The following is a 12,742-nucleotide window of genomic DNA, read 5'->3' as shown; positions in this document are numbered from 1 at the left end:
GACAGATCGAGGGTTCAGCTATGCTGAACCCTGCAATCTGTCACTGTCTGTCACTTAGGAGATCCGCCCACTCTGTTTACACAAGCGGGCGGATCTCCACACTCGATTCCCCGACGATCGGGGAAGAGCAGTGGCGATCCCCGCCGCTCCTCCCCTGGCCCGACTCTCGCTGTGACTGAATACAGCGGGAGCGAGCCTCTGGCGGCGCGCGCGCGCCGCCTAGAAGGTGGGAGGGTCTGCCCACGTAGGTCTACGTCGTCAGACCTACAAGAGCCACAATCGCTTCTCGGCCTTTTGGCTAAGATCAAGTGTAGTATCTGTTCTTATCAGTGTTGGAATGGAACCTGAAGGTTAGTATCGGTGGTGGCCGAAGTATACCGGGGCGCTCTGGGCGTAACTGGAGGACCGGAGTAGGCCAAACCAGAGAAAGCCGGACGGTTCCAATGCCTTCCTGATTTGAATGGGTCCGCCCCTGTCAGTTTGAAGGGAGTGGGAAAGCCGGGCGACCACGGTTAGTACTGCTCCTGGATGTAATTGGTGGGAGTGCGGATGGTGAGGGGAAGGGCCTTCCCTCTTGGGTGAATTTGGCTAGAAGGGGGCCATTTTCTATACCCTCGAGGTCGGGCTCTCCCCGAGCTGTCTGCATTCCTGGCCTCCTGACAGGAAGGGCTACACTGGGTCTGGCCAGGAGCTGAGACCGAAAAAGCCCGTGGTGTACGTGCCCCTGGGGTGGCAGCCCAGGGGTGCCTCAATCTCACTGGTGAGGGGCAGCTCACCTGAGTTTTTGTGGCACCTTGGTCACTGCACCATCACACTTTTTCAAGCACCTGCCTCTTGGGGTGGGCCTTTTGGCCAACACCAGAGGAATTTTTTATTCCTGGCCGGGGGGCCTGCCGAGGTCTTGCACTTAGGCACTACCCAGCACTTCTCCACTTCCCTTTTCCCCACTCTGTTCTTTCTTTGTTTGTGTGTTCACGTATGTCCCTTTTTGGTTGTTTTGTCACTTGCACGACTTGGATGGCGTAGGTCCTCGGGCCTGCCCTGTAAGTCTTGGGAGGGGGTGGATATGGCCTTTTGGCTTAGTTCGCCCTCTCCCATGGGGTCTCCCTTCGGGGGAGCCCTACCTAGTACTCGGGGTGGGCTGTTTCGGCAGTCCCCCTGAAGAATGGGGTCTGCCCGGCTTCGGCTGGGTGGACCTAAGTGAGTACCTCAGTCCCTGTCAGGAGCTTCGCGCCCCGGGGGATCAGGGTCAGGGCCCTTCCTCTTCGGAGGAGGGCCATGTGTGTACGCCTTGTGCACTTTTTGTGTGTTCACGTTTGCGTGTGTGCACTTTTTTATGCACCGGGTGTAAGTCTTTTGAGTGTGTTTCACACACCACGGGCTTTAAAAAAAAAAAAAAAAACAAGAGCCACATTGCCGCAGTAGTATCAACGTGAGCAGCGGTAAAGTGGTTAAGAAAAAAAAAGAAAATGGGAGATTTTGTGTGAACTAAATATTAAATTAAATATTTAAAGCCTGAACTTTTTTTCTTGTATAGAGTAGATCATGGTCAGAGCCCCAGACAGGATATTTTTGCTGTCTGTTTACCATTAGAGAAATTTCTTTTCACATCCTGTCCCAGAGATGCAACAGGAAGTTATAGGACATTTTTCAAAGTTCTGGGAATTGCCCCCCACCCCCCTTTTTATCTTAATTGTCCACAGAGCAGGGAAGATTTCCTCTTCGCTCATGTTCTGGGGACAATTCCATAATCTTGAATTTCTTCTTTCTTTTTAGATGATAGTAGTCCTCAGTACAAATAGAGGGGTGAATCTCTATAGCGGGGATCCGGACATCAACAAAAACTTAACTTTTCCCTACTCTATCTAAAACTGGAAAATAATTCTTAGAGATGCACTAAGTTTAATGTAATTTTTAAATAAAAGGTATAGGTTTGATTTGCGCTAATATGTGATGTCATTAAAGTTGCAACTACCATCTTTTTTTATTTTACAGCTTTGCTTTCAGGGAAAAAATATATATAGTTTTCCATGCTATAAGCAATTTTCAGGCTAAAAATTTGTATTGTTTTTATTTGCATGAAAATTGGATGTCTGTCCGTAAAAGTATCGAAGCCCTGGTGCCTAGCTGGGGGCCACATGCAGCCCTTTCGCACTTTTTGTTCAGCTCTCAGGGCCCCTGCAGAATTCCATTTTAATAGCAAAGGTTTCTAGCAGTTTAATGTAATATGTCTCCAGTTTATGGCTGTCTACTGAAGCATGTTCACAGTTTGACTGTCTCCTGCAGCATGTCTGCAGTCTCTGACCCTCTCTTGTATCATGTCTGCAGTCTCTGACCATCTCTTGTATCATGTCTGCAGTCTCTGTCCATCTCTTGTATCATGTCTGCAGTCTCTGACCATCTCTTGTATCATGTCTGCAGTCTCTGTCCATCTCTTGTATCATGTCTGCAGTCTCTGACCATCTCTTGCACCATGTCTGCAGTCTCTGACCATCTCTTGTATCATGTCTGCAGTCTCTGACCATCTCTTGTATCATGTCTGCAGTCTCTGTCCATCTCTTGTATCATGTCTGCAGTCTCTGACCATCTCTTGCACCGTGTCTGCAGTCTCTGACCATCTCTTGCACCGTGTCTGCAGTCTCTGACCATCTCTTGCACCGTGCCTGCAATCTCTGACCAGCTCTTGCACCGTGCCTGCAATCTCTGACCAGCTCTTGCACCGTGCCTGCAATCTCTGACCAGCTCTTGCACCGTGCCTGCAATCTCTGACCAGCTCTTGCACCGTGCCTGCAATCTCTGACCATCTCTTGCACCATGCTGTCCGCAATCTCTGACCATCTCTTGCACCATGCTGTCCGCAATCTCTGACCATCTCTTGTAACATGCGGCCCACATGAGATCCTGAGGCCCATTGTTTGAAGAGTAGGGGGTTTTTTGGTGTCTCAAGCCAAAATTTGGGACTTTGTGGGCAATTAGTAAATTAAATTCAAGAAATAAAATAATTGGGGTTTATTCTGTTATATACATATAAACATACATCTCAATATTGTGAACATTAGTGTTTGGGTATAGGCCCAATGTGATTGAACAAAAAGAGAGATTCTAGTGAATCTGTGACATGTGTGGTAACTTGTGACATAAATCGGAGTATAATCTCTGTGTTTTCCTGTAGAATTTCCAGGAAAAGATGGTTCATAGAGTTCATCCGAGTTCTGACGCGTTTCGGCTGTTAATCGCCTTTTTCAAAGAGTTTTTTTGTCACCCAGCTGTAATGTATAAACAATAACATTTCCGTTATTGCAAATATACATATAATTAAAGTTTCAAAAATAAATGAATAAAAGGAAATAGGGTATTTGTACATACATAGTTTTACTTTGTTTCAGCAAAAAAGCTTTCTCTGTATCCTCAGCAACTGCAGCAAGGAACCGTAGTGTACCTTGGTCTGGAAAAATATATATTGTATATATATATATATGTTTAATTTGTATTTTGGTGTTTTCTACCGTATAATTTTAGTTGTTCATTTACTGACAGATTAAGTATACACGTCCATATAAGCGTAACCCAATGGCTTGCAGCACTGTCATAGGAAGTTCATTCTAGAAAGATCATATGTATATTTTGTTAGGATGCTTCTTGCATCCAGTTTATAATATAATTTGTATCAATGCTGTGAGGTAGCTCTTGTGGGTCTTTAAAGCGGAGTTCCAGCCATTTACTCACCTGTCCAACGGTCCAGCGATGCGGCCGCCGGAAGCCTCGATCCTCTCCCACGGCGCCGGCATCACTGCTGTGGGCACCCGGCTGTTACAGTTTGCGGCTTCACAGCCGGGTGCCCACTGCGCATGCGCGAGTCGCGCTGCGCGCCGTGATTGGCCGGCAATCTTCTGGGACCTCTGACGTGTCCCAGAAGATTGCAGGGAGGGAGGGGGAGAGGAGAACTTCCGCTCAGGGCGCCGCGGCGCTCCGAGCGGAAGTGGGAGCGGGTACCTGTCAAAACTAGGTACCCGCTCCCCCCCCCAAAAAATGACATGCCAAATGTGGCATGTCGGGGGGTCAGGACTCCCTAAAGCGGAAGTTCCACTTTTGGGTGGAACTCCACTTTAAATGCCCATTGTAAACTTACTTTTGCCAAGTAAAGGAGGGAGAGGTGTTTTTCAGCGCCACAGGTAGGATGCAGCTCTTTCCTCATATAACGTTTCTAGAAGAGTACATGTGGATGGTTTCAGTGCTTTTACATCAATGGGTGTATTTTTGCAATATTTATTAGTGACTTCAAATGGTTTTGTATGGATCAATGAGATCCATATAACTTACGTTTTTATTGAAGAGAAATGGTGTGAGTGATCTTCTTCCAGAGCTGTAGGTCGGCGTCCGTCCTGTTCCCTCGCCTGGAGGGAAGTGAGGAGAGACATCGGCTCCCCGGCCTTTTAAAGCCGTTCGCGCATGCGCGGTTAGCGCTGCACGTACTTGGCTTTATTAGTCAGTGACGTGGCATCCCCATACTGCGCAGGCGCCTGGGTGATGCGCGCGCAGTATGGACCAGTCTGACTTGCGGCCGCCGACACGGAGAGAGAGGCTCGGAATCGTCTGACCGCGGTCAGATGGGAAGATGACAGTTAACCCTTCCGGTCTCATTAGCAGCCCCTGTCTATTAGAACAGGGGCTTACCGTGCCGGGAGCAGATCTGAGGATGGAGATGTTTTGCCATTTTGAAACAAAGTGTATATATTGAAAATAAAAAGCAATAATTATTACAAAACATATAGTTATATATATATATATATAAACAAAGAAAATAGTTTTAACAGCAGTAATAATGTGAGAATTACCCACAGTGTTTTTCCATGAGGGATGTTATTGGTGTGCCTAGTAGTCAGGCATATCAAAGATGTTTTCTCGGGGGTTTTTTGAGAACTCCTTATTGGAGAATCCTATATAGTCCTTTAGTTTCTTTTTAGTTTCTTTATTAGGAGGTTGTTGGATCAAGCTTTTGGGATGGATGGATGGATGGGATATCTCATTGTTAATTATGGTTGTTTTATTCTATCATTTGGTATTTTTTTTAAAAAAAAACAAAAGATAACTAAAAATGGTTAGGCCCATTGTTTTGCCATTCATCCACGACCATCACCTCATGTTGCAGAATAATAATGCACGGCCCCATGTTGCACGGATCTGTACACAATTCCTGGAAGCTGAGAACATTCCAGTTCTTGCATGGCCAGCATACTCACCGGACATGTCACCCATTGAGCATGTTTGGGATACTCTGGATCAGCGTATAACGACAGCGTGTTCCAGGTCCTGCCAATATCCAGACTTTGCACAGCCATTGAAGAGAAGTGAACCAACATTCCACAGGCCACAAACACCAACCTGATCAACTCTATGCCAAGGAGATGTGTTGCACTGTGTGAGGCCAATGGTGGTCACACCAGATACTGACTGGTTTTCGGACCCCCCCCCCCCAATACATTAAAATTGTACAGTGGCCTTTTATTGTGGCCATCCTAAGGCACACCTGTGCAATAATCATGCTGTCTAATCAGAATCTTGATATGCCACACCTGTGAGGTGGATGGATTATCTCGGCAAAGGAGAAGTGCTCACTAACATGGATTTAGACAGATTTGTGAACAATATTTGATCTGCCTAGGTAAACAAAGCAGATCTCCGTTCTGACAGGGGGAAGGGATGAATTTTGTGTACCTGCAAAGCAGGGACTAAAATCTGTTACTTCCCCTAGTAAAAGCAGCACATACAGTACACAAAAACACTGGCTAGGCACACAGTTAACCCTTTGATTGCCCTAGATGTTTAACCTCTTCCTTGCCAGTGTCCTTAGTACAGTGACAGTGCATAGTGTTAGCACTGATCACTGTATTTAGTGTCACTGGTTCCCGGAAAGTGTCAGTTAGTGTCTGATTGCTTGCCGCAATAACACAGTCCCACTATAAGTTGCTGATCGCTGCCATTACTAGTATAAATATATACCATAGTTTGTAGATGCCTGTGTAAACCAATAAATACACGCTTATTGGGATTTTTACCAAAACAATGTAGCAGAATATTTATATACAGTATCTCACAGAAGTGAGTACACCCCTCACATTTTTGTAAATATTTTATTATATCTTTTCATGTGACAACACTGAAGGAATTACACTTTGCTACAATGTAAAGTAGTGAGTGTACAACTTGTATAACAGTGTAAATTTGCTGTCCCCTCAAAATAACTCAACACACAGCCATTAATGTCTAAACCTCTGGCAACAAAAGTGAGTACACCCCTAAGTTAAAATGTCCAAATTTGGCCCAAAGTGTCAATATTTTGTGTGGCCACCATTATTATCCAGCACTGCCTTAACCCTCCTGGGTATGGAGTTCACCAGAGCATCACAGGTTTGCCACTGGAGTCCTCTTCTATTCCTCCATGACGACATCACGGAGCTGTGCTAGAGAGCTGTGTTAGAGACTTTGCACTCCTCCAACTTCCTTTTGAGGATGCCCCACAGATACTCAATAGGGTTTAGGTCTGGAGACATGCTTGACCAGTCCATCACCTTTACCCTCAGCTTCTTTAGCAAGGAAGTGGTCGTTTTGGAGGTGTGTTTGGGGTCGTTATCTTGGAATACTGCCCTGCGGCCCAGTCTCCGAAGGAAGGGGGATCATGCTCTGCTTCAGTATGTCACAGTACAAGTTGGCATTCATGGTTCCCTCAATGAACTGTATCTCCCCCGGTTCCAGCAGCACTCATGCAGCCCCAGACCATGACACTCCCACCACCATGCTTGACTGTAGGCAATACACACTTGTCTTTGTACTCCTCTCCTGGTAGCCGCCACACACGCTTGACACCATCTGAACCAAATAAGTTTTTCTTGGTCTCATCAGACCACAGGATATGGTTCCAGTAATCCATGTCCTTAGTCTGCTTGTCTTCAGCAAACTGTTTGTGGGCTGTCTTCTGCATCATCTTTAGAAGAGGCTTCCTTCTGGGATGACAGCCATGCAGACCATTTTGATGCAGTGTGCGGTGTATGGTCTGAGCACTGACAGGCTCACTCCCCACTAGGGATGCACCAAAATGAAATTTTTTGCCGAAACCGAAAATGCAGGATGCCCTTGGCCGAAAACCAAAACCGAAAATTACTTTTTCCCCCAAAAATTTTTAAAATGGATAGAACAGGGGCATACACCAAAAACAGGCAGTGACGTACACCTGTCGCTGCCACCCTGTCACGGTATATGTACTGTGATGGGTTGGCAAGAGGTTAATTTAATTACCAATGGTATTTGTATTATGAAGCATGAGGGGTTAATGTATTGTCACTGCCGGTCACTCATCTATTAGTGATCGACCAGTGGCAGGTAATTAAGCCCTTTGTGCTGCATTAGTGCAACCAGTATCAGTGCAACCAGTATCAGTGTTAATTAACACTGGTTGCACTGATACTGGTTGCACTAATGCAGCACAAAGGGCTTAATTACCTGCCACTGGTCGGTCACTAATAGATGAGTGACCGGCAGTGACAATACATTAACCCCTCATGCTTCATAATACAAATACCATTGGTAAGCTGCCTCAGCTCCCCCCCCCCCCCCCACTGCCTCAGCGTCCCCCTCCTCGGGTGTCCTTCATTCAAAAGTCCCACCTCTGGCCGGCGGCACCGCCTCTCAATGACGTCCCTACTACGATCTGTGCATTAATGAATGGACATACCAGGCGGGGGGGGCGGGGCGAGCGGCCGCTATAGAGAGAACTAATGTGATCCATCCCTGTCAGCTCAGCACGACTATGTGTAAATGAGAACAGAACTGACCTGACACCGGGCGGGGGGAGCGGCCGCTATTAGCTGTAACTATGTGAGAGCTTCACTTCCCTGACAGCGGAGATACATGCCTGTCAGGGAAGTGAAGCTCTCACATAGTTACAGCTAATAGCGGCCGCTCCCCCCGCCCGGTGTCAGGTCAGTTCTGTTCTCATTTACACATAGTCGTGCCCCGCCTGGTATGTCCATTCATTAATGCACAGATCGTGGTAGGAACGTCATTGAGAGGCGGACGGCCGGCCAGAGGCGGGACTTTTAAAACCTGCCCTGAGCTGCACTGCGCCCTCCTCCTTCCCCACGGCGGCCATATTTATTTTCGGCACTGTTAACCCATTATACGCCGAAATGAGATAGGCTCATTTTCGGCCGATAATTTCGGTGGCCGAAATTTCGGTGCATCCCTACTCCCCACCCCTTCAACCTCTGCAGCAATGCTGGCAGCACTCATACGTCTATTTCCCAAAGACAACCTCTGGATATGACGCTGAGCATGTGCACTCAAGTTCTTTTTTCGACTATGGCGAGGCCTGTTCTGTTAAACCACTGTATGGTCTTGGCCAGCATACTGCAGCTCAGTTTCAGGGTCTTGGCAATCTTCTTATAGCTTAGGCCATCTTTGTGTAGAGCAACAATTCTTTTTTTCAGGATCCTCAGAGTTTTTTTGCCATGAGGTGCTATGTTGAACTTCCAGTGACCAGTATAAGAGAGTGAAAGCGATAACGCCAAATGTAACACACCTGCTCCCCATTCACACCTGAGACCTTGTAACACTAACGAGTCACATGACACCGTGGAGGAAAAATGGCTAATTGGGCCCAATTCGGACATTGTCACTTAGGGGTGTACTCACTTTTGTTGCCAGTGGTTTAGACATTAATGGCTGTGTGTTGAGTTACACTCACTACTTTACATTGTAGAAAAGTGTCATTTTTTCAGTGTTGTCACATGAAAAGATATAATAAAATATTTACAAAAATGTGAGGGGTGTACTCACTTTTGTGAGATACTCTATATTGACCTAAATTTATGAAGAAATGTGATTTTTTAAAATGTTTATAGCGCAAAAGATGACAATGGTGATCAAATGCCACCAAAAGAGAGCTCTATTTGTGGGGAAAAAAAAAAAACATACATTTTATGGTTTTGGTTACAGCGTTGCACAGCCGTGCAATTGTCAGTTAAAGTAACGCAGTGCCATATCACAAAAAATGGCCTGCTCATGAAGGGGGGTAAATCTTCCAGAGGTCAAGTGGTTAAAAATAATCAATGTTGATTAGGGGAGTGAAGTTTCACTTTAATAGAAATCTATATAACAAGGAAGGAAAGGGTAAACAAACATGTATACAAAAAGATTTATATGCAATGGCATCAAATGTTGTGCTTTTGCGTTTGAAATTCTCATGTTCTTTTATTTTAGTGAAAATTCTTAAGAGAAGCTGTGATGAGGCTCCACCTGAAGTCCCTCCGAGCAAGTACCCTTCCAGTTCACCTTCACCCCTGAGAACCCAACCATCCCTTTACCAGAGCTCCTTCCCCTTCTACAGGCTGCCCTCCGAGGTGGGTTTCTTCTCACTGGATGAAAAGCGCGGTTTCCATGCTGACGGTCGTCGATTGCGCTATTACCGTCCTCCTGAGGGTGGGAAAAAGGATGGTGACTCTCTTGGGTGGGACCTGATGGAAGGATTTGAAGATCGCTACATTCGGATGAATGAAGATGAGAAGGAGGGTCTCCTACACTTACTCACTTGGATAAAGGAGAACAGAGGACTTATTAAAGGAAGTGGCCATGGCGAGAGCAAGAGGTGAGACCAAAACCGTATTAACACATGGCGACCAAAATGCCCAAGACTGCATTTACTTGACAATGTCTGGTCCTGTCATATGACTACATCTCATCTTGCAGGCGGCAGTGGTTCAGGTTATATACATGGGCTTTTATGGCTATATGGCCATTCAATATCTAAGCAGTTGTTTCTTGGCCTTCAAAGGCAACCATGCCGCTACTCAAGCCAATTATCATTATGATTTGTATATTCATGACCATCTTCTTAACCACTTGCCGTCTGCTCACTAGAGCACTACTGCGGCAAAGTGGCTCGATAACGTCTGACGACGTAGTACTACATCGGCAGACATTCCCCTTTCTCTGCGGCGCGCGCACCCGCTGTATTCAGTCACAGCAGGAGTCGGGCCAGGGTAGGAGCAGCGCTGCTCTTCCCCCGATCGTCGGGGAATCGAGTGTGGAGATCCGCCCGCTTGTGTAAACACAAGCGGGCGGATATACTAAGTGACAGGCAGGGTCAGATTGCAGGGTTCAGCATAGCTGAACATGCGATCTGTCCCTGTGTCACACAGTCCCCTCCCCCCACACACGTTTGTAAGCACCAGGCATACATTAACCCCTCCCTCTCCAATAAAATTAACCCCTTCCCTGCCAGTGTCATTTTTACAGTAACAGTGCATATATATAGCACTGATTACTGCAGTAATGTCACTGGTACCCCCAAAAGTGTCAAAAATGTCAGTCAAGGGTCCGATCTGTCCGCCGCAATGTCGCAGTCCTGCAAAAAAAATCGCAGATCGCCGCCATTACTCGTTAAAAAAAAAAAAAACAACAAAAAATGACAGAAATCTTTCCCTTAGTTAGTAAACGCAATAACTTTTGCGCAAACCAATCAAAATACGCTTATTGTGATTTTTTTTTTTTTACCAAACATATGTAGCAGAAATCAAATTGGCCAAAAATGTAAAAAAAATGTTGATTTTTTTACATTTTTTTGGGGGGGAATTTCATATAAAAAAATTTGAAAAATATTGTTATTTTTTCAAAATTTACGCTCTTTTTTTTGTTTATAGCGCAAAAAGTAAAAATCGCACAGGTGATCAAATACCACCAAAAGAAAGCTCTGTTTGTGGGAAAAAAAGGACATAAATTTCGTTTGGGTACGGTATCGCACGACTGCGCAATTGTCAGTTAAATTTGCACAGTGCCGAATCGCAAAAAGTGGCCTGGACGTAAGACAGCAAAATCCTCCGGTGGTAAAGTGGTTAAAGGGCAAGGAAACCTATATACAAAGTTTTCTTCCCCTTTTGCCCCCACTCCCTTAAGCTGGTGTAGAACACTGCCTCGTCACTAGGCCCCCAGCATTATTTATTTTCCTCCAGTGGCTTCTTTTTTCATCTACCAGCCCCATCAGACCAGGCCACCTTCTTTTATTGCTCTGTGGTCCATTTCTGATGCTCCCATTTTTGGCTGTGGACATTGGGTCAGCATGGGCACCCTGACCGGTCTGCGGTTACTCACGCCATACACAAAAAACTGAGATGCTCTGTGTGTTCTGACACCTTTCTATCGGAAACAACATGAACTTTTTCAGCAGTTTGAGCTACAGTAGCTTTTCTATTGGATCAGTCTACACGGATAAGCCTTTACTCCCCATGTGCATCCATGAGATTGGCTGCCCATGGTCCTGTCGCCAATTCTCTGGTTTTCCTACCTTGGACCACTGTTGGTAGGTCCTGAGATGTGAAGACCTGGGGAAAAAAATGAAATGTTAGGGGAAATTATTTTTTTAAAGCCTAAACATTAAATAAAAAAAAAAGCATTGAATATGTTCTTTTACATTGATACGTAATATATCTATGACATGGTATGAAAGGTTTCTCAAACTTTATGTAAAGTCTTAAATTATTGCAAGTTCTCGCTGAAAACAAGCAAGTCTTGGAATACAGTTCAAGTAACACTGTACTTCCCAATGCAGTTCTCAAACAAAATAAATATGCATTTCTACCATGAGGGGGCACTGCAGGGGAAAGGCTCTAGTTTAGTTTGCTTGTGGGCGCCATCTTTTACCTCCAACAGTTGGCTTCAAAATTTCCAGAAATTTTACATCTCTAGTCCTGACCAGGAATATCCCACAAGAGCTGTTTTGTCCCAGTCATCTAGCCATTAAAGTTAGCTGTTATCAGTCACTCTAATCCTTACACTTGCCCATTTTATTTCTGTTTTCAACACATTAACTTCAGGGACGTTCACTTGCTGCCTAATATATCCCACCCACTTTCTTTTGTCCTTGTAAAGAGATAATGTTGTTAATTTTACCTGTCAGTGGTCATAATGTTATGGAAGGTTTCTGTGATGTACAAAAAATGACAAAGATAAATAATTTCAGGAATTCTTCGACTTATTAATGTGACCTACAAAACTGTACAACAACTGAACAACTTGAACAAAAACTGAAATCTTTTAGGTGGAGGAAAGTAAAAATAAAAAACTAAAATAATATGGTTGCATAAGTGTGCACACCCTTAAACCAATACTTTGTTGAAGCACCTTTTTATGTTATTACAGCACTCAGTCTTTTTGGGTATGAGTCTATCAGCATGACACATCCTTACTTGGCAATATGTGCCCACTCTTCTTTGCAAAAACACTCCAAATCTGTCAGATTGTGAGGAAAACTCCTGTGCACAGCCCTCTTCAGATCACCCCACAGATTTTCAATCAGATTCAGGTCTGGGCTCTGGCTGGGCCTTTCTAAAACTTTAATCTTCTTCTGGTGAAGCCATTCCTTTGTTGATTTGGATGTATGCTTTGGGTCATTGTCATGCTGAAAGATGAAGTTCCTCTTCATGTTCAGATTTCTAGCAGAAGCCTGAAAGTTTTGTGCCAATATTGACTGGTATTTGGAACTGTTCATAATTCCCTCTACCTTGACTAAGGCCCCTTTTCCAGCTGAAGAAAAACAGCCCCAAAGCATGATGCTGCCACCACCACCATGCTTCACTGTGGGTATGGTGTTCTTTTGGTGATGTGCGGTGTTGTTTTTGTGCCAAACATATCTTTTGGAATTTTGGCCAAAAAGTTCAACTTTGGTTTCATCAGACCATAACACATTTTCCCA

General features: G+C 45.0%; 1 protein-coding gene across 1 annotated transcript in view; it reads left to right on the top strand.

Annotated features, from left to right (window-relative positions):
- Positions 1-12,742, top strand: part of DXO (decapping exoribonuclease) — a 28,911-nt gene that overhangs the window by 2,423 nt on the left and 13,746 nt on the right. Inside the window, exon 2 of the mRNA XM_082264598.1 lies at positions 9,256-9,640. Coding sequence (XP_082120724.1) covers positions 9,256-9,640 — 385 coding nt within the window. The remainder of the gene's footprint in view (positions 1-9,255; positions 9,641-12,742) is intronic.

The sequence above is a fragment of the Pelophylax lessonae genome (genome assembly GCF_965119305.1).
Source record: "Pelophylax lessonae genome assembly, chromosome: 7".
NCBI classification, from domain to species: domain Eukaryota; kingdom Metazoa; phylum Chordata; class Amphibia; order Anura; family Ranidae; genus Pelophylax; species Pelophylax lessonae.
Note: the sequence above shows the minus strand (reverse complement) of the source record. Positions and strands in the feature narration are given on the sequence as shown.